Below are 19793 nucleotides of genomic sequence, written 5' to 3' on the forward strand. Positions count from 1 at the left end.
ATGTTGGGGTCAAAAATCCATTTGAACAAAACCATTCTGTGATTTATATCTGCTGTGGGTTTTTTACTTTTTTTAAAAGAAATAGTTAGACCTAGTGGTAACAGTTTAATAAGTTTTTTTTTCTATAAAATGTTTGATACTAGACCATTTTTTCTCCTTCTACTCTGTTTGGGTCTTTTTTTTTAAATAAAAGGTGAGTAGGCGTGGTCAAGCAATATTTGTGGTTTACCATGCTTTGTATCAGAGGAAAGAGCTCAGTTTGGGCTGTTTTACTGGCACAGCTGATGAAGGGAGGTTTGCATTTTCATTTTAATATAAACGGATAACCAGACATGATTCTTTCTACCTGTAAGTAAACCTGGCTGCATATTTTGATCTTGTAGTTTTGTTTTGTGCAACAGCAGTGTGCTTAGCAAATGAAGTATTTAAATATTGCCATAAAAATATCAATCTACTTTCTCTTGCACTGCTAAGGGGATCTCTGTTAAGACTGCTTGTCTTGACTTTCAAAATTAACACACAAATATTAATAGATTGTATCAGATTTAGCAAAGCAACTGATTTTCCATATAGATAGGGAGATGTTTCCAAATACTGTTCTTAAATACTGCATAGACCTGGACATGGATAGAGAGTTTGGTAGAACTAAGCCTGTCCTTCCTCCAGAGTAAACTCACAGGAAATACAGGAAGCCTCAGCTTGCACACATCTAAACTTGAAAGCTTGTATTTTAAAATTATTTTAGAAGCAAACTATACTGTGGCTTTCTACCAGGTTATTGATTTTTGTAGTAATGTTGAAAACTGACAGACCAGACCAGGAGGCACACTGTGTTACAGCAAAGGTGGGTGAAGCTCAGTTTGTAGTGTTGAACACAGTTGATCTTCTGCTCCATTGCAAGAGCAAGAGCTTCTAGCAAAAAATGGTGGAAGAGTGCAAACCTTAGATGTGGACTGGAGTGTCTTCAGTGTTAGTAGCACTTTGGGAAGCTGATTCAGAAAAAGGGATTTTCTTCTCAAATTAAGAAAATGGTGAAATAGCAAAGTTATAAAATGGAAATGATAAAAATTAATTTCTAACTTGTTGCTTTTGTCTTTGATGTTACTTTCCTAAAGCTGCCATTTACAGTGAGTAACAACTGAGGATGGGAGGAAGATTGCACATATATGTGTGAATTTGCCATGTATACAGACAACATTATCAACCCAAAGTGTACTCTGGGTGTTGTGGGACTGTATCAGGCCATGATGTGTTTTCACTCTACCTCCTCTCTTCTCATGAGACTCTCTTTAAGCTGCTTAAGCGAATGGCTGTTCCTGACAGCTGACCCATCTTTTTCTTCTTCCTCTTGCATCCCATCTGCTCTGTTGTGCACAGATAAACTTATTTCCAGGACTCAAAAGTTGGTTATCAAAATGTCAGCTGCACATTTTTAGGCTGAGTATTTGTCAGCTTAGCTTCAACACCGCTTTCCTAGTGTTTTTACTTTAGCCACATGCTTCTCGTGCTGTGGTTATTTCTTGTTTTGAAACAGAGCATCCTAATAGGTCTGATGTACAGAACTGTCATGGTTCTTGCTAATGTTGGGATTTGTGCTTGCTTGCCTGTCATCAGGGAGATAATGTGACACTGCTTTATAAACAAGTGTCTTCCTCCTAAACTCCTCATTTCCAGAAAGAAAAAGACATTAGCAGTGAAATACACTGTATTTGTTTGTTCCTGTGTTAAATAACTTTGTTAAATAACTTTGTCTAAGGTAGCGAGCTTTCATCAAAAATGGCAGAAATGAAAAATTCTCTATACAGTTGAAGAAGGAAGATGGCAAGTTCTAGGTTCAACACCTCAAATACTCTTCTTGTTTAATTTAAACCTAGGTTTTAAACTACTGAGTTTAGTTGTTCCATCATGATGTACCCCGAGGATCAAAGCAACATGTGTGCATAGCTTATGTTGTGATAGAACTCAAGTGAATGTGAGCTGGAAGATTTAATGGGGTTGTGGGTGCTGGGGAAATCTTCCTTGGTATGGTTTTAAAAGAAGCAAGATTTGATTAATTTTTTTTTATTGTTTTTAATTTATGGGAAGCTTTTTGGTTAGGTAGGAAACAGAGAATGGAATCTAAAATAATTGTTAGCTCTATAAGTACTCTATTTAAACATACTTCAAAATTAATTTACTGTTAAAGATTATGGACTATTTCTTCCTCTTAGCCTGTATTTCTTTCCTGTGTCCTGTCCAAGCAGTTTGTAATTCATAACATGGCAAATCTAACTGGTCTCTCTGTTCTCTTCCAAATATGGAATCCAAAGTGTGATTTCTTTGCTGAAGCACAACTCTCAGTGATACCATCAGTGACTAATCTTTAAATTATGAACTCTTCAGTGTGGTTACTTGAGCTGGGGACCAGGGGATCTAGGCCAGCTAATACATGACTCTAACATTCCTTGACAAATTCAGTGTTTTGCTTAGGAAAATGTCCTTGGTGAAAAATCAAAGGAAATCAGAATTGTTCCACTGATTTCAGGGATCTAGCAGAAGGGATAATCAAGAAGAAATGGTTTCGATGAGTAAATTCTGTTATCAATGTATTTGTATTTTAAATTATAGCTTTTAAAAAATTGGAATATAGGAGTTTAAGTATTATAATTCTTTCTTAGTTTTTCTGATGGGTGTTGAGAAAAGAGAAAGGAAGGAAGAGCACAAGACATGAGAGAGTGCATGTGGGGGTGAGAAGTGTCAGGCAGGAAATGCCATCTTCCTGCTGCATGACAGCACGCACTGCCGTGCAGCCCTCAGTGTCAGCATCTTCCTTGGCCACGAGGAGAGCAAGTTAAATTATTCACTCAGTGTATCAAAGCTTTCCCTATCTGTAGTGTTGGCCAAGTCTTTCTAAAATAGCATCACAGTTTGGGCCTACTTTCTGAAGTAAGTTTTGAACTTAATAAATATGAATTTAATTGGGAGTGAAAAGTGTAGTTCAAGAAGCTTACCAATGACCAGGAAAGATATAAAATGCATAGATCAGTACATGAGTCTTTGCTTGAGAACTGAAATTCCAAGCCATCAGGTCAAAGCTTGTGGCTTTAAGTCAATTTAACTAAAGCGGGACTTAGCTCTGCAGAGCTGAAGGCCTTTTTCTATGGGCTTTGATAATGTTTCCTTGCAGCCTTGGCAAATTTCCTAGCAGAAATGTACAGTTTGCACTGCATTAATTTACACTTGCACTAATTTCTATTGAATTAATTCCACAAATACTCTAGGAGTAATGCAGGGACAAAAGAATTTCAGAAGTGACTGAGGTTGCTGAGAAAAGATGTATAAAGACAAATTAATTCTCAAAGAACTGGAAATTATCTGCTTTAGGATGATATCTGCTGGATTGATAGGCTGTGATTTCACACTTAAAATGCTCCAATGGAGTGAATGAGGACAACTAAACTTTGGTAGAACTGTGCAAAGTTTGTGCTGCTCCTCCGGATCCTGCAATTCAGTTCAATGTGGTCTTGTCTGATCCATGGCCTTAATCTAATCTGAGCCTTAATTAACTGTCTGCAGAATTTATCATCTCCTATTTTGTCATCTTTATTAGGTTACACACACTGTCCTTGGAAAAATTGCTCACCAAATGAAGCACATGTCCCAGGAAGAAACATCACCATTACAGCTTCAGCCTATAAGTTTTCTGTGGTTTTATGGATAGGACAAGAGGATAAACATTCAATATCATATATGCTTAGGGTATTTTCTAAAATGTCACATACAGTCATTTATTACTAATAGCTTTTAGCACAGTAAAAGGAGGGGGTCAGACATAAAAATCATCCATTAACAAAACGAGTCTGAGATTCACTGAAGGCAAAAAGGATTCCTGACCTTACACTATAAATATACTCAAATTATTTGGCTCATAAAGAAAACGAGACAGAATTACACATCTATGGCATCTGTCTGAACCCCTCGTTTTCAAGCTAACAGGCAAATCTTTAAAATCTAATTAGAAGATTATTCTAGTGTTACAAAGAAATTCTGCAATGCTCTTTCTAACTATTTATTGTAAATGTTTTACATGGAGAGCAAATAAACTGAAGAGAAATAATATATTTAACTAGACTAGATGGTTCAATGAGAAGAAACAGGTTTTCAAATATCATGTTCCTATTTGCAAGTAACGACATGCTTTATAGACATTGATTAAACTTCATGTCACTGGCTGAAATAAAAGAAACCTAAGTATTTCTTCACCCACAGTGTTCACTATTTATAAGGCAGGTTTAACTGGCCAAGGGACAATTCAATGTACACTGGACAATTATGCAGCAAATGAACTTCATTGACAGTTCAGACTTTTTAGTCTGGCTGCATTGAAGAGAATTGTTGCTGTCAGCTGCTTTGGGTATTTTTATTTGCTGCATTTTCCACAGCTGTCACTGGAAACTTTTATCAAACAATTGATGGTGTCTTCTGATTACTGTCAGGTCATCCATTTCCCGCACAATAGATTCTTCACGGGATTCAACAGCCTCTAAGGGAAACTTCACCATGACTTTCAAGACAGTCTAAGCAAACCACTTATGAGACAGGGGTCTTCCAACTAAGAACTAGATTTGGTCTTATCATTCGGACATCCAACATTCTCACTTCTTTTATTAGCACAAGATTTGCTATGCTGTGTACCTTCATGGGGAAAATAACTACATTTTCATTATGTGGTAAGGTTGCTTAATTGTTTGAATGCTAATATTCATACTCTTACCACATTTGGCTTTCAGTTGGTCATAGGCAGTGGCAAAAAGTCTCACAGGACACCAGAAGGGACATCCCATTTATTCCAGGCTGGGTTAAGTCATTAGGATCAGCAATGCAAAAGTGCCACGAGGGCAAAACAAATAATGTGGAAGGAACGGGTGGGACTGCACAAAGAAATATCATATGAAATACAAAGCAGCAAAATTCTGAGACCTTGGGAAGTCTATTTCAAATAAAAATCTGAGGCCTCTTTGCAAACTATGACATCTGTGGCAGAGAAAAATAGGACACATTATAGTGGGATATAAAGTTTATTTTGTGTTAGTGCTGCTGAATATGAGGGGAACCTTGTCTCTCCATCCCTGACTGTCATGCTTCTTAAAAGAACCTGAGTCTGTCCTGCAGGTGCTGCTGCTGCCCTCCCACCTGCCCAGTGGTGACACTTCAGGGATCTGACCCAGTAAAAAGGGAGTACCTGCCCTTTTAGCATCCTGTCTTGCTCAGTTTGAGATGAGATGAGGTGGAGAGGGAAAGAGTACAGGGCCATAACTGCTGCAGCTTAGCTCAATCTGCTCTGGGAACACAAACTGGGGAAGGTACATTGCAGCCTAGGTAGGAGTGGACCAAGTGTCAACCATTTATTTACTTCACTCAAATCTTCTTAATGCCTTCCAACATATTTAATATCATATCCTGTCTGCTGCATACAAGATAGATCGGATTGGTTTCTCTTTAAATTTTTGATGTCTGTGATGATGTATCCAATGCATTTTGGATTTTAGAAACAATTTTATAAAGAAAGGTTATCAGCCCCTTGACATGCAAGTGTAAAGAACATATTCTCTCTGCACTTCAAACCTAGGCTAGTTCATTTATTATATTAATGGCTGCAACAGAAACAGGAAAATCAGTATTAATTCAGAGGAATTAATATAGTGCAGCTCCTTTAATAAATCTCAAAATAAAGAAAAGCTTGTCATACAAACGTGGTTTTGTATTTGGCTTGAATAATCTAAAAATTATGTCAGTGCTGAAGGGGACAGTTCTCTACCTCCTGTCCCTGACAAGATTCTCATCCCCCTCACTGCACTAGGTAGAGCTTGTGCAGGGTGGTGTAATCAGTTAAATTGGTATGAATTTGGCTGAAAATGTATCTTTTTTATTATTTATTTTTGCTGATTTAGTGAGCTGATTTAGCTCATACATATAGCCTCATGATTGCCAAAACATTGTAAGGGAGACTGTGGTAGGAAAGATCTGCTTGTTCTGGTGGCTGCAAATTCAGCTGCAATGATTTGCTAGATATCTCACAGCAAGACAGAGCTAACAGTGGGTGTAAGCACATAGGACAGTCCTTAATTCTGTAAGTTTTGTGAGCAAACAAACAGGAACACTGAAAATATGGAAATTGTTCTTGTTCACAGATCACACCATCCAGTCTGTTTTCTGCTGCTGCTGCTGCTCAGTGCAAGAAAGGTATGTGAAATGCCTAAACTTTTCAGTAATTAAATATCTACACATAAAGGACTTCTTAAAGTCCCTCTATTTGCAGTAGAAGAGCAAATATGTGGAAGTTTAAAGACATTGTACTCTGCATATCCCTAATGAAGGAAGGCATGTATGGCCATGGATATTTTTATGTGGATGTTTACAGGTAGGCATTCACACCAATGCTTCATGTTTTTCAAAATCAGGGAAATGAGAACAAAAGTGAACCCGGACCCTGACACTGTCCTGGTGACCCAGTACTCTGCCTCACAACCAGATGTTTCCTATGAATCTATTTGGAAGTGTGGGGTAAGTAACATTTTGGCAGGTGAAAAGAGAGAATTGACACACACTGGCTCAGCACCAGAATAAGCAGGGGAGTAACTAGCTCTTGAGCATATAAAGTTCTTTGTTGCATAAAAATTACAGAGTAAGAGTAACTAAGCAATCTATACTAGAGAGAAAAGTCTAGTTATGAAAAATAATTTGATTTTTCAGCAGCACAAGAGACAATTACAGTTTAAGGACAAGCCATTACCTCCTCTGCCTCCTGAGGCCTTTGAAGACTACACGGACAAACCCAGAGTTATTGCACTCTATGACTTCTTTGCTAGAGGGCCTTTAGATTTACCTCTCAAGAAATCAGAAGAATACATTATCCTGGAACAGTATGATCCCCTCTGGTGGAAGGCAAGAGACCAACATGGGTAAGAGAGAGGGTATCTATTTCAATCTCCCTTCACAGAAAGAAAAAAGCCTAAAGCAAGCTGTGCAAAAGTGGGTAGATAGAATGAGACTTATGGGACTATTCAGGAACAGGCTTGAAAGTGTTCAACTATATGTGAGGCACACAGGATGACTGGGCAGACTTTCAGCAGGGCTTGGCACCCCAGAAATGGACAGGGCATTAGAATCTGTTGGGAATTCAGAGTTAAGGCCTACACTCAGTAAGTTCCTGAGCCACATAAGGGTGTTTGAGGACCATGCGAATCACTGGGCTCTGGGCCATGTGAAAATCCAGCTTTCCATATTCCAAATGCTCTACAATGGAGCATGGATGTATAAAAACTTTATGAAACCACAGAGATTATGAAGACATACCTGAAACATAACCTCTTCCCCAAAATACCTGGCTATTTTAGAGAACTCGATAACTTCACTTAGAATCTTTTTCACACTTATGTTTGTTTTGTGTTGTTCCCCTTTCTCCTCTGCATTATCTTCAGTATATCCTGTACTCTGATATTGGGAATGTTGTATGTTATATTATAACCATCTCCTTTCCCTTCAGATTTGTCCTTTAAATATTTTAAATGTTTTTTCTCAACTTATGTTTTCAGCAAAAGTATATTGACAACTATTTTGAACACACAAGCAAGCACACACTTTGTATTTCTTCATATAGGAGGTTTTATAGGCCAGAAATAAAAGATGGTGGCTTCTGGTTCAGAAGAAAAATATTTTTTTTTCCTAAATCTCAGCCTGTACCATCTGCCTTTTTCATCTGAGTAGCAATCCACAGTCATGGGACAAAAAGGTTCTGCCTGGGATGAAAGGACTCAAATTTTTATTCAGTTCTAATGCTGGAATTCAGTATCCAGCAACATAGCCCCCAGGATAAGGAATCCTTGTAATTCAACAAAAGGATGATGTATATCTTAATCCTCCTTATCTTTTACACCATACTATAATATTATCCCCAATATGTTGTTTCAGGAATGAAGGTCTAATTCCCAGCAACTATGTTACAGAGAAGAAAAGCAATTTAGAAACATACAAGTAAGTACCTTTGAAAATTATAATTGGGCTTTTATTTTTAAAAATGGATTGCAGAAATACATTTTAATGTTTGAGCCTTCAAATTTTTATTAGACATGAACATGTTTATCAAAAGCTTTCTTTTTTTTAATACAAAACATTACTCCTTAAATGAATTAACATTAATGTACATGAATCATAGTGTCAGAATCCAGATTTTTCCTGTTTCTGTACACTCAATGCATAATGTTTCTGTATTCTGATCTTTGCCTGTTGTGATCATGTAGCTAATTCCAACTACTATAAAATTAAATTACTGGAGAGAAGATTAAAATTCTGAAAAATTGTAGAGAAGAAAGACTTGACACATCATCCAGGACTGTAAATTTCATCACAGTTTGGCATAATTCTTTTCTTCTTTTTTTTTGAGTTAATATTTAGTCACAGTAAATTGGGGCCAAAAAGTTCTAAAAAAAGTCTAATAAAATCATTCCAAATTAAGATATATTCATATACAATGATAGTTCTAAACATGTTTTTGACTTGGAATAATGCAACTACTAAACTGTGAAACAAAGCAAACATTCATTTTTACTGTCTGAAATTAAGGATAGGCTATGTCCTTGTTGCAGGTGGTACTGCAGAAACATGAACAGAAGCCAGGCCGAACTTCTTTTGCACCAGAAGGTAATTCAGCTTACACATAGAGCTAACAGTACTGAAAAATACCTATCAGTAGAGGCATCAAGAGCATTATCACAGTCAAATCAAAATCTGTTTGGTATTCTGTAAGAGAGAAAAGTACATTTTAAGATTTCTACCTTAAAAGGAAAAGACTTTCTGGTGTAAGTGTAAAGTGCAGACTATCCAGACTTCACAAAGCTTTAAGTTGTAGCCCCAGCAAATTCTATGTAGATTTTCCATGCCAGATAAATCAAATGATGTGCCTTACTGTGCTTGTCTGTTACATTAGACATTAAAAACTGAAATCCATGTAGTAAGCTAATTAGCTCCAAGTTTAGCAGAATTTAACAAACCACTGCATCTTCCTTAAATACAGAGCAAACAATCCACATTGCATTCTACCCCCTGTCAGTTACCAAAGTGCCTAACTCAGTCAAACTCATTGGATCTTTGCTCAGGCCTAGGGCAAGAAAAATCAAGGAAGAACATCTCAGAAAAAAATTGTTTTAACTGGAGTTTTTTTCCTAGTGATTTGTACAATTTGATTTTTTAATAAATTGAAGCATTTTCACTACCTCACACTGAAGAGTATAATTCAGCTAAATTACTTATCTCTTAAAGTTTCCTGGCACTTATTATTTTCTCTTGGTTTATTTTGCTCTGCTGTGTACCTGGCTATCCATTCCTGTTCTCCACTTCTTGATCTTTCTCCCAAATAGTCATAGGTATTCTACAGAATTTGGTAATCAGCTGCAAGTCCTGTCTCAAGGGAGCATTACTGAAGCTCAAAAGCATAAAATAACTCTACTTGGATTTCTTTTCAGCCCAAAGAAGGTGCCTTTGTTGTCAGGGATTCAAGCCGGCAGGGTCTTCTTACGCTGTCCATGTATTCACGGGCTAAGGGGTGAGTTCCTCTAAATGGTCAGGGTCTGAATCAAGTGGTGATGGAAAAGCTTCCTCCAGACTCCTCAGAATAACTGGATAGGTTGGACATGCAGTGCACAGGAGCAGGGAACCACCGGGATGCTGTTCATGCAGAGTTGATCACCCTGTGTGCAGAAAAGATCAAGGGGGTGGTGGATCTGGGAGTCAGTGTGCAAAGGTCCTGGCAAGACAGGATTACCTGCACTCACTGAAATTCTCAAATGATCTGCCGTGGACACCATGCCACAGACTTTGGCCACTGCACCAAACTGCTTCCTTTCTCCACATCTCTGTGCACTGTAAATCCATCCCAGACACTGCTGTGCTCAAACTTCACCTATTTGTCTCCCAAAATCACCTCACCCCTACTGTGCAATCTTACTTTTGCTGGACAACAGCCACAGGACTTACACTTGCCCGTATCAGGAGCAATCACCTACAGAACTGACTTAACATATTTCAAGCTGTCTCATACCCTTTTCTTCAGCCCTCCCACATCCCCCTGTATCAACTGTGTCTGCTTTCCTTCTCTTCTTACAGCAAGCTGGAGGTGAAAGCAGCTAAGGCATTGCTGTTACCTCCACCCTCTTCCTCCCTCCTTCCATTCCCTCCTTGGAAATCTGGGGCCAGCCTTCCCCACCATCCCTGTGCTGCGGTCAGGCTCACAATTTCTGTAGGCTCAGTAGTGTTTCTGACAATGACTCAGTAATGCAGACTGTATAATGTCTCTGTATTCTGAACTCTGCTTGCTGTGTTCACAATTTAGAGTACTAACCTTCAGCAACCACTAGCCTGAAATGCAAACTTAATTGCTTAATTTTGAGTGTCACAGAAAGCAGGGATAAGCAGACAGCAAAATACACAGAAAACAAAAAAGACAGATAATGAGAAGAAATACAGAAAAACAAAGGTGTCAAATAAAAGCTCCAATGAAGACCCTTTGAAGAAGTGGAACTAAAAATTTAATCTCATGCTATACATGAATATGTGTTTAAGTTTTTTGGAAGAAAATGCAGTTAATTTGTAACATTTTAATTTCAAGAGATTGTATTCAAATGAATGTTAAATGAGGAGGAGCAATTCTTAAACACTGTGGCTATTTCTTATGAATACATTGATACAGGGGTAAAAAATACTTTGGCAATAAAAGTCTTTTCTTTTTCTCCCAGCAAGACACAGCCATTCTCAGCTGAGAACTGTGTCCCAAGTTTTCAGATTTTTCTATGTTTTCATAGTGAAATTTAAGCAGATTTAGAGTATAAATTATTTTTACTGAAAATTCTAATGCTTTGTTGATTTCAGAAGTCATAATGGAAATATTCTACATTATCAAATTAAACAAAATCACTCAGGACAATATTATGTAGCAGAAAATTATGTCTTCTCATCCATTCCTGAGCTCATTGAGTATCACCAACACAATGCAGCAGGTAATGCATGTGAGCTGATAATGGTTTTACATCTTTTTCTAATAGCTTCCTTATAAAATCTGACACAAGTGTTTTTAATGCTAATTCAATGCTAATTCAAATATGCCTTGATTCTTTCTGCCAAATTTATAGCTGTCATGTGCATATACTGTGGGGGAAGTGAAACTACCAAACTTGCCTACATGTATTAAATGAGTTTAGCAAAAATAAAAGGCTGCCCTGTATTCTCCTGGTTCACATTTGACTGAATGGGACTTGGGTGAAATTTGATCATAATTCTTTCTTTGTCTATGACAAGGACCAGCATCATGCAATCTAATAAAAGCAGGAGCTATGCTGTGCATCAGCAGGCAGCCTTCTACTGATTTTGAAAAAAACCCAACCCATAACACAAACAATCAAGGGCAGAATTAGTCCTTGTGCTCACAAGGACTCTCTAACACTGACTTTCAGCTTACCAGGGTTAGATATCTCTAACTGTTGGCTGATGGCAGATTTTTGTAATTTTTAGCATGAAAATTATCCTTCACCTTGGTTCTTCCCATCATTTTAATACAATATAAAATTGTTTTACTCTGAATGAGGGAAGATGGGAAAACACATGGAGATCCTTTGCACTAGAGAGGAAGACATGGGAATGGACAGAGCCTTTTTCTGGAGGGAGGAGAATTGTAGCAAACATTTGTAGCAGAATTTGCCCTAAAAGTAGTAGTGGGAAGAATCAATGAACTCAGGGAGTCCGTAGTGAAGGATGTATTCACTAGGACTCTTGGTTTATGAATGCAAACAAAATAAGTGACAGGCACAAAAAATATTTCAAACCTGGGAAGTCATGCTTGCAGACCCTGCTCAAGTGAGTGATACAGTTTTTTGTGAGTTCATTAAAGCTCACTATCATGGTACAAAAAAGCAAGAGTATTACTGTTGGCTTTATGAAAGTAGAAATACTTTTGTAGTCAGGGCCTTATTAAATAGTTTTTCTCCATTTCTTCTCACTCTAGTGTTTTATCTGAGCAAAAAGTGTTTTATCTGTTTTATCTAGTGTTTTATAGGCAAAAATAACTTAAAGAAATAAGACATTTACATCAGATTCCAAGTAGTTTTGTTTGAGAAGAGGTATGATATAGCATATTTTAAAATTAAGTAATTTGTCAGCAGAATATTGTGGCTTTGTCCCCGACAGGTCTTATCACACGTCTCCGACATCCAGTGGGATCAGATGGATGCACCTCACCAGAAACCGCAGGATTGAGTTATGGTAAATTTTTAATCTTCTTTTGAAGGAGATTTAGCTATCTGCTGAGGCAAGAATTTAGCTCGTATTCACCCAGCTTAATAATTATTATCTGTGAAATTCTTTAGTAATACTAAACACATAAACAGTGTAAGGTGTCAGTACCAAATGAGACACCTGACTCAGCTGCTTCTGTGACTGTTGTGCTTCTGTTACAACCACCAGTGCATTCAGAGCTATTTGGACTTTTCTAAGCAAACCTAAGACTCAAATAGACATTTAATAGCTTTTGAAAGGCTATTTGATTTACATAAATGCTTAGGAAACCAAAACTGAAACCTGAAATTAATACTATTAATGGAGAAGATTTTCTTTGTCAGTTCTGCAGGTTTTAGAAATAAGAATGGAATCTTATGTGGTATTAAAACAAGCAAACAATAAATCCCAGGTTTGTGTATATAGATTGGGAATCTCATACCATCTATTAGGCAATAGGAACCTTCAAGACTGAGTATCTTTCATGTTCCCATGAATCTCATGGCTTAATATTTCTGAAGGGTTGAGCTATTGTAGTTATTACAATAAAGGTAGCCAGTGACTATTTGTATAGCTATACAATCCATCTGGAACTGGTTTGGAGCTAAAAACATCACACATCATAGTGCCAAAAAAGTTCTCATGTGTAATCAAAGCTAAACACTTGCCTTATCTTCAAGCCTCAGACATTCCTACATTAAGCAAAATTCCCAATCACATTCTTTAAGCTGTAAAATAGCATTTATATTTAAACATATATGAGTCAGTGAAAATTTTCAGATATTTAAAACTCATGCTATAGCTGATGAACAAGTGTGATGCTTTGCAGTGCTCATTAACTGCCATCAGCAGGGTGTGTCTCCTGCAGCATGGCTCAGGAAAGCTGGCCTGACTCTCCTGCAATTTTGGGTTGCTTTTACAGAGGAGTGGGGATTAAACCCATCTGAACTGCTGTTACTGAAAGAACTTGGGCATGGGCAGTTTGGAGTTGTTTATCTTGGTAAATGGAAAGAGACTATCAAGGTTGCCATCAAAACAATCAATGAAGGTGCAATGTCTGAAGATGATTTCATAGAGGAGGCCAAACTGATGATGTAAGTACAAAAGCTATTCTGTCTGTTTACCAAGAGGTAAGTATAACCTAATTCCATTTCAAACAAACAAAGCAGTTTGATGAGAATGGTGATTGTATGGGACAGAAAGGCTGACATAAAGGTCTGAACCAAGCTGATGCAGGTGCTTCCTATGCCCAGACTCTTTCTTTAGAGTGTGCATGCTTTGTATTATGGAGCTCAATGGGGAATAAATGTTCTGGTAAAATGTAAATGTGCTCCTACAACTATTCTTTAATCCATACCTCAGTGCCTCAGGAACACTAGCAGAGCTTCTATCCAACTAAAGCTTTTGAGAAACTGTATTACCATATCTGCAAATTTTCAAATTAGGGAAGTATCCACATGAGGTCTTGGCAAAGCCCAGAAGAGATGAACCCTTGCCGGGTCAAGGCGCCTGCCTGCAAACCAAGTGTAGCTAGACCTTTCCATTTTGCAGCGACCAAATCAAGCTTTGCATTCACTGCATTTATATAACTGGTGAAGAATTATGAGTTCACAGAGTGAGCTTTTTGTAGGAAGTTGTAGAGAGAAAAGTGCTAAGTACTGGGAGAACTCTGAGGACAGCTGAATGGGAAATTCTTTATCAAGTAGTAACAATTTTTTTCAAAGCCATCACGAGAATCAAAGGTTTAGTTACCTGCCAAGAACAAATATTAGCCTGTCTAAAATGTGATTTTAAACAGGAAACTCTCCCACCCAAAGCTGGTCCAGCTTTATGGAGTGTGCACACATCACAAACCCCTCTATGTTGTGACTGAATTCATGGAAAATGGTTGCCTGCTCAGTTACCTGCGGCAAAGGCGGGGGAAACTCGGCAGAGATGTTCTCCTGAGCATGTGCCAGGACGTTTGTGAAGGGATGGAATATCTGGAAAGAAACAGCTTTATTCACCGTGATTTGGTATGTACAACAGGTTTTCTGAGGTTCTTATCAAATATTTGCAGTAGAGAATGTGCCGTTGCATTTTATGGGGCACTATGTACCCTGTAAGACTTAAGCCCTGAAGGATCTAACAAGGCAAAACCAAAATTTCATCTATTGTTTTGCCATAGACAGCTCAAAAAACCACTTGAGAGAACTTTGTCCATTGGAAACACCCCTTAAGAGGTCAGAGAAAATTAGGATATTGACATGGAACTATCTGGTATTATGATATCTCAATGTGAAAGTGCTTAGAACACAACCAAAATCACAGCATTCAAAAGGTCAGCAACAATGAGAATTTTTAAAAATTGAAATATTTTTCTATCTAATTTTTTTGGCTCTCTACAGCAATTCATTAATGCTGGGACATATGAGTGGCTTTTCTGCCCATAGGCAGGTAATTAGAGGAAAGGAGTTTGTTTCTTTACTCTTTGATACTTTTTCAATGCTCACATTTGGATGTAGAGAGGAAATCTTCCTCCTCTCCTACCTAGTTGCACGAAGAAATGTAAAATCACCAGAAGGCTTCTGATTTCTGTAATGAAAACATCACAAAACAAATTTTAAAATTTACACTGATTGTCCCTAGTGTTGATGTTCAGGAAAATATCTGGTTAGATCATTAGACTCTGCAACCTAAGTCTTTCACTATTAAAAATATGTAAACATATTGCAACTCATACTACAAGCATATAAGTTGCTATGTGCTATGTATGTGTAACTACACAATAGTGAAATATGTTCCCTGACTCAAAAATTCATTAATATTTTTGACCAATACACTAATCTCCTTTCAGATATAAACAGCACGAGCTAGAGCAAATATAATCAGCTGCTGTATTTCTCTTAAAAATCTTTAGCACAGATTTCAGATATGTTTCTCTCATTTTCCCCAGGCTGCAAGAAACTGTTTAGTCAATGAGGAGCACGTGGTTAAAGTATCTGACTTTGGCATGGCAAGGTACAAGGCCACTGACAAAAGTTTTGTGAGCACCTATTCTCAGACAGCTGCAGTATGATCTTTACTTATCCTCACTGCTTGCTTCACTGGTTTGGGGAATCCCACTGTGGGTAATTTTTGAATGCTGATGAAAATTGTAAGGTTGTTTAACCACTGTACCATGAACTGGATATCCTGTCCTCCTCTTGCTCTTGGTGAGTGCAAGATAGGTAAAAAAAGTGCCAGGTAAACTTCAGAGGTGTTTATGGACAGAGAAATGCCCAGAGTGCACAGGGCAGCCACAAGCCTAAGAAAGAAATTCCCCAGCTTTGCTGAGCAGGATGGAGGTCAGAAAGTTACTAGGGACAGAACTGGGAGCTGGTGCTGACCTCTGGAGGCAGCGGTAGCCGAGTAGGTGAGGCAGGATGCAGGGGGGACCATGTGGGTAGGAAGTGACACATGCTGCTCTAGCAGGGAAGTGGTTTTTCTGTTTAGTGATAGAACCAGCCAAAGTGAGGAAAGAGAGCACTCTCAACTCTGACAAGCACCAGCCTGAGAAACATAGCTCTAGCCTCACAGACTTTCCTCAGAGGACACAGCTGAGCTGGCCAAATGACTGAATGCTGCCCAAAAGGGATGTCTTCTTTCTTCTTTCTTCTTTCCTCTTGCAAGCCCAGCACAAAGCCCTCCACTTTTGTGCTTTACTGGCTGGTTTTTCTGTGGGTTAGCATTAGCATGAGCTTGAAAGACAGTCAGGGGCTCTGACAGAAGGTTGTGGTGACACTTGTGGCTGCGAGTTGTTAGGTCAGCACAGCCATGCTCCTTCAGTTCTGCCTCCTATTTCTAACCTCAGGCTTATAACATCCTAGCAGTTTATAGCTAAGGACTTGTTTTTCAAAGGGCGATCCTGTACCATGGTTGTGTTGCTCCCCAAAAGGGAAAGGCCAGTATTAGGGTACTGGACTCATCCAAATGAATGAGAAAATACAGTAAGACCAAGGTGGCTGTCAGGCTCCAGCCTAAGAATAATGGACCTGAAAGGCTCACTGTGGCCACAAAGTCTGGCTCTAGGATTCACTATCCTGGGGAGGCTGTGAAGAAGTGATGGGAACACAAAAAACCTAATTATTCAGAGCTCACACAACTGCTATTACAGGCTATTTTATACTGTTATTTCATATGTTCCTTATTCAATAGCTTCCTGTGTTTCTGTGCCTGCACCAAAATGAGAAAGTAAGGCAAAAAGATTACTTATTTCAATGTGACCTCTTTTAAAAGGTGCTTAAAAAAATACCTTTATGCTTTCCCTGAGAATAAACATGTACTGCACATCTGTGATCTGCTCAGGAACATTAATACTTGGAAAATGTGCCCAGAGTTCATAAGGATGTTTGGGTCAGCCTAGTAGTAATTTAAAAAGTTGCCCTATAAATGCCTGCCTTAGGCAAATAATTTCATTTTATCTGGGAGGTCAGCTCCTATAAACTTGGGGAAAAACAATTACTTTAGTGCACCTACAGGAACTGCTGTCTTGAATGTGATGAACATTTCTTTGTGTGTTGCTTTGGTAACAATGTTCCTGATATGGCATCTGTGAAGATGGACAGCAGGAGTCTTATTTGGGTAGAACAAATGGTGGAAAAGGTGGATCCTTTTTAAAAAAGAGTAATTATTTATTGCTGCTGATTTTCCTGCCCATGGTGAACTGGTGTGTCTTATTAATATGCACCCAAAAGATGACAATAATAACCATCCTATCACTCTTATGCTTGTATCAAAATGTTTTATTCTGACATAATTCTGATGAATAATCCAAATCATTCATTTAGACAAAAATGTCTTTTAAGTGCATAGCTATGGGGGTTTTTTGTGTGTGCATTTTATACTAAAATAGTGATATAATTTTGTTTCCAAATTGATACTGTTTTTCTGGAATTTTAAACCATTTGTGGAAATGTCACTCATTCAAATATATGTGGTTTCCTCTTATTCTTCAGGTATGTCATTGATGATGAATATATCAGCTCTTCAGGTGCCAAGTTTCCAGTCAAATGGTCATCTCCTGAAGTCTTTCATTTCAAAAAATATAGCAGCAAATCAGATGTCTGGTCATTTGGTGAGTTGATTAGGTGAAAGGGCAATCATACTTCCCTAAAACTGCTGATGTGATTTAGGAAAGTGTAAATTTTTACCCATGCTACCTATCTGAAGCTTCAGCCCTTCCCATTTTTCAAAGTTTGCTTATATTGGACAAATGGATTTTTCATTTGGAAGGTTCTGCACCTAAAAAGTAGATTTTGACTGAAATGTGCATTTCTGATGAGTCCTCATTAGCCAAACATATTCATCTGAGTTTCATGGACCATCACCTTAGCTGACTTAAAAGAGAGCAGAATTATATTAGTTGAAAATTGTTTGGGTTGTATCCTTCATTCAGCTCAGGTTGCCTGTATTTTGATTCATTTCTCAACACATTCATTTTTCAACACAGAAAAATCAGGAGTGTTTTTTATTCTCCTAATTTTGTTAAAAGCTTGTGGGTTTGGCATCTTTTGTTTTATCTTAAACCTATTTTGGTTCACTTCTAGGTGTACTGATGTGGGAAGTTTTCACAGAAGGCAAAATGCCTTTTGAAACCAAGTCAAATGCTGAAGTTGTCCGTGAGATTTCTCAGGGTAACCGACTTTATCGACCACATTTAGCATCACATCCTGTGTACAAAGTCATGTACAGCTGCTGGCATGAGGTTTGTTTCCTTTTTTTTTTCCCTGAGGTATTACTTTGCTCTTAATTTTTAACATGGATATAAGAGCAATCTTAAAAGCTCAAGGCATTAAATCCTTATTTCACATCTGTGGCATTCTCGGCATCTCCAAGTATGTTTTTCACAAACCACACCAAAGTTTACAAGCTTCTGCTTCTTTTGACTATTGCAGCCAAGAAATATAAAGCACACTATCAGTACAATAGGTCTAGAGCATCCCTGGTTGGAATATGCTGTCCTGTTTCTCTGCTGGGTGCAATGTGATACCTTTTTCATGCCTTTGTATTGTTCATGGCTTTCTCTAGATCTGCTCTGGATGATAACACATTCATATACAAAGTGGATATGCCCACTAAATGTAGATTTTGAAACCCCTTTTTCAAGTGTATATTGGTATATCTGTACATCAGTACATCTCCAAGGCTGCACCTCTTTCACCCTCTCTAAGCTGATTTAGTACTTCATGTTCTTTCACCATTTGTCTAGCACCTATTACCTCCTGTATTGGTAACAAAACACTGATTTCCTCAACTTCTCCATCTGATTAATCCCTTAAGGGCCCTTCTTCTCTAGTCTCTAGAAGAAATGAATCTTTATTTTGGGTTAAAAGTCCTTTCAGATGAGCTTTGTGTGCAATTTTTTCATCTAAATGTGCAGGCATACACAGCGAGTAGCTGGGGAATCTTGTTGCTACCATTGCCTCCTTTATCTCCCACCTTACTCCTCTGAATAAAATTTTTAAATCTCGAGTGAAAAAAAAACCAAAAGCTTAAGAGATGGAAATCTAAATTGCATCCAGCTTGCCTGCTTACTGCAAACACCCATTGGGGTGCCAACCAGCGGAGAGGTCTTGGGGAAGAAGTTCTCTTTCCTGTCTGCCACCAGACAGGAGTTTGTTCCATACTGAGCTGCAGCACTTCAAATCATACAGCAGTGAAGATCCTTTTTCAAAAACAGAGGAAGCATTCCTGAGCACCATGTTTTCCTGACTGGTAGGGCTTTCCATAGACCTACCAGGGAGAAATTCCATAGGATTTCTGCTCCAGAATTGAAACAAGTATAAAGAAATTTCAGGAATCTTTTTATGAATGTCTGTGCTCATGCTGCTGGTGTCATGAATAACAGATTTTCCTTTTTCTCCAAAATTACAAACTTGATTTTGTTAATCTTTATTAATAAAATTAATTGTAATTTTTAAGTGTTATCTCATATGTACTCATATCCAATTTCTGAAGTCTGGTACTGTAAGCAACCAATCTGCTAACACAAGTTTATCCTCTGCTTTTCTTTTCAGAAACCTGAAGGGCGTCCTACTTTTGCAGAGTTAACAGTGACCCTCAGAGATCTAACAGAGATGACATAATCACAGATTTTATACCAATGTATTTCCTGAAAGGTTACCATTAAGCATGCCACTAATGAAGCTGGTACAGAAAACTTCAACCTTTTAGAGAGGTCTCTACCTAAATCACAGTACCAGCATCCTGCATATTGAAGCAGCTGTTTGGTCTTGGCACAGTTTTTCTTTTTTGAGGAAGATACTCCAGGACACTGGTTTGGGACTCTCAAGGCTTTCTTTTCATGGTTAGGGAGAAAAATCTGTCTGAAAAGCAGTAACCAAGCCTACTCACCTTATAGATATTTTTATTAATTCTTTTGTTCAGAGTTACACTAATTCTTGCATCAGTATTACATTATTTATACTTACTATGACTCGTGCACTGGGGAATACTGATTCCCCAGATACAGA

General features: G+C 38.0%; 1 protein-coding gene across 1 annotated transcript; it reads left to right on the top strand.

The window, feature by feature from the left end:
- The first annotated feature begins 296 nt into the window (after positions 1-296).
- LOC136556054 (tyrosine-protein kinase TXK-like) lies at positions 297-19406 on the top strand. Its single transcript, XM_066549108.1, has 15 exons — positions 297-348; positions 6171-6222; positions 6441-6543; positions 6736-6941; positions 7951-8013; positions 8625-8679; positions 9501-9580; positions 10903-11030; positions 12214-12288; positions 13223-13394; positions 14099-14315; positions 15236-15300; positions 17277-17395; positions 17868-18025; positions 19338-19406. Exons 1-15 carry the CDS (start codon positions 333-335, stop codon positions 19404-19406), a joined length of 1578 nt encoding a protein of 525 aa, XP_066405205.1. The 5' UTR covers positions 297-332.
- The last annotated feature ends 387 nt before the right edge of the window (positions 19407-19793 follow it).

This window comes from Molothrus aeneus, chromosome 4 (genome assembly GCF_037042795.1).
Source record: "Molothrus aeneus isolate 106 chromosome 4, BPBGC_Maene_1.0, whole genome shotgun sequence".
In the NCBI taxonomy this organism is placed as follows: Eukaryota; Metazoa; Chordata; class Aves; order Passeriformes; family Icteridae; genus Molothrus; species Molothrus aeneus.

Bases quoted from the DNA above. Each gene is read 5' to 3' on its own strand.
- LOC136556054 (XM_066549108.1), top strand. The intron at 6,942-7,950 runs GTAAGAGAGAGG...ATGTTGTTTCAG, and splicing joins AAGGCAAGAGACCAACATGG to GAATGAAGGTCTAATTCCCA. The intron at 14,316-15,235 runs GTATGTACAACA...CATTTTCCCCAG, and splicing joins GCTTTATTCACCGTGATTTG to GCTGCAAGAAACTGTTTAGT.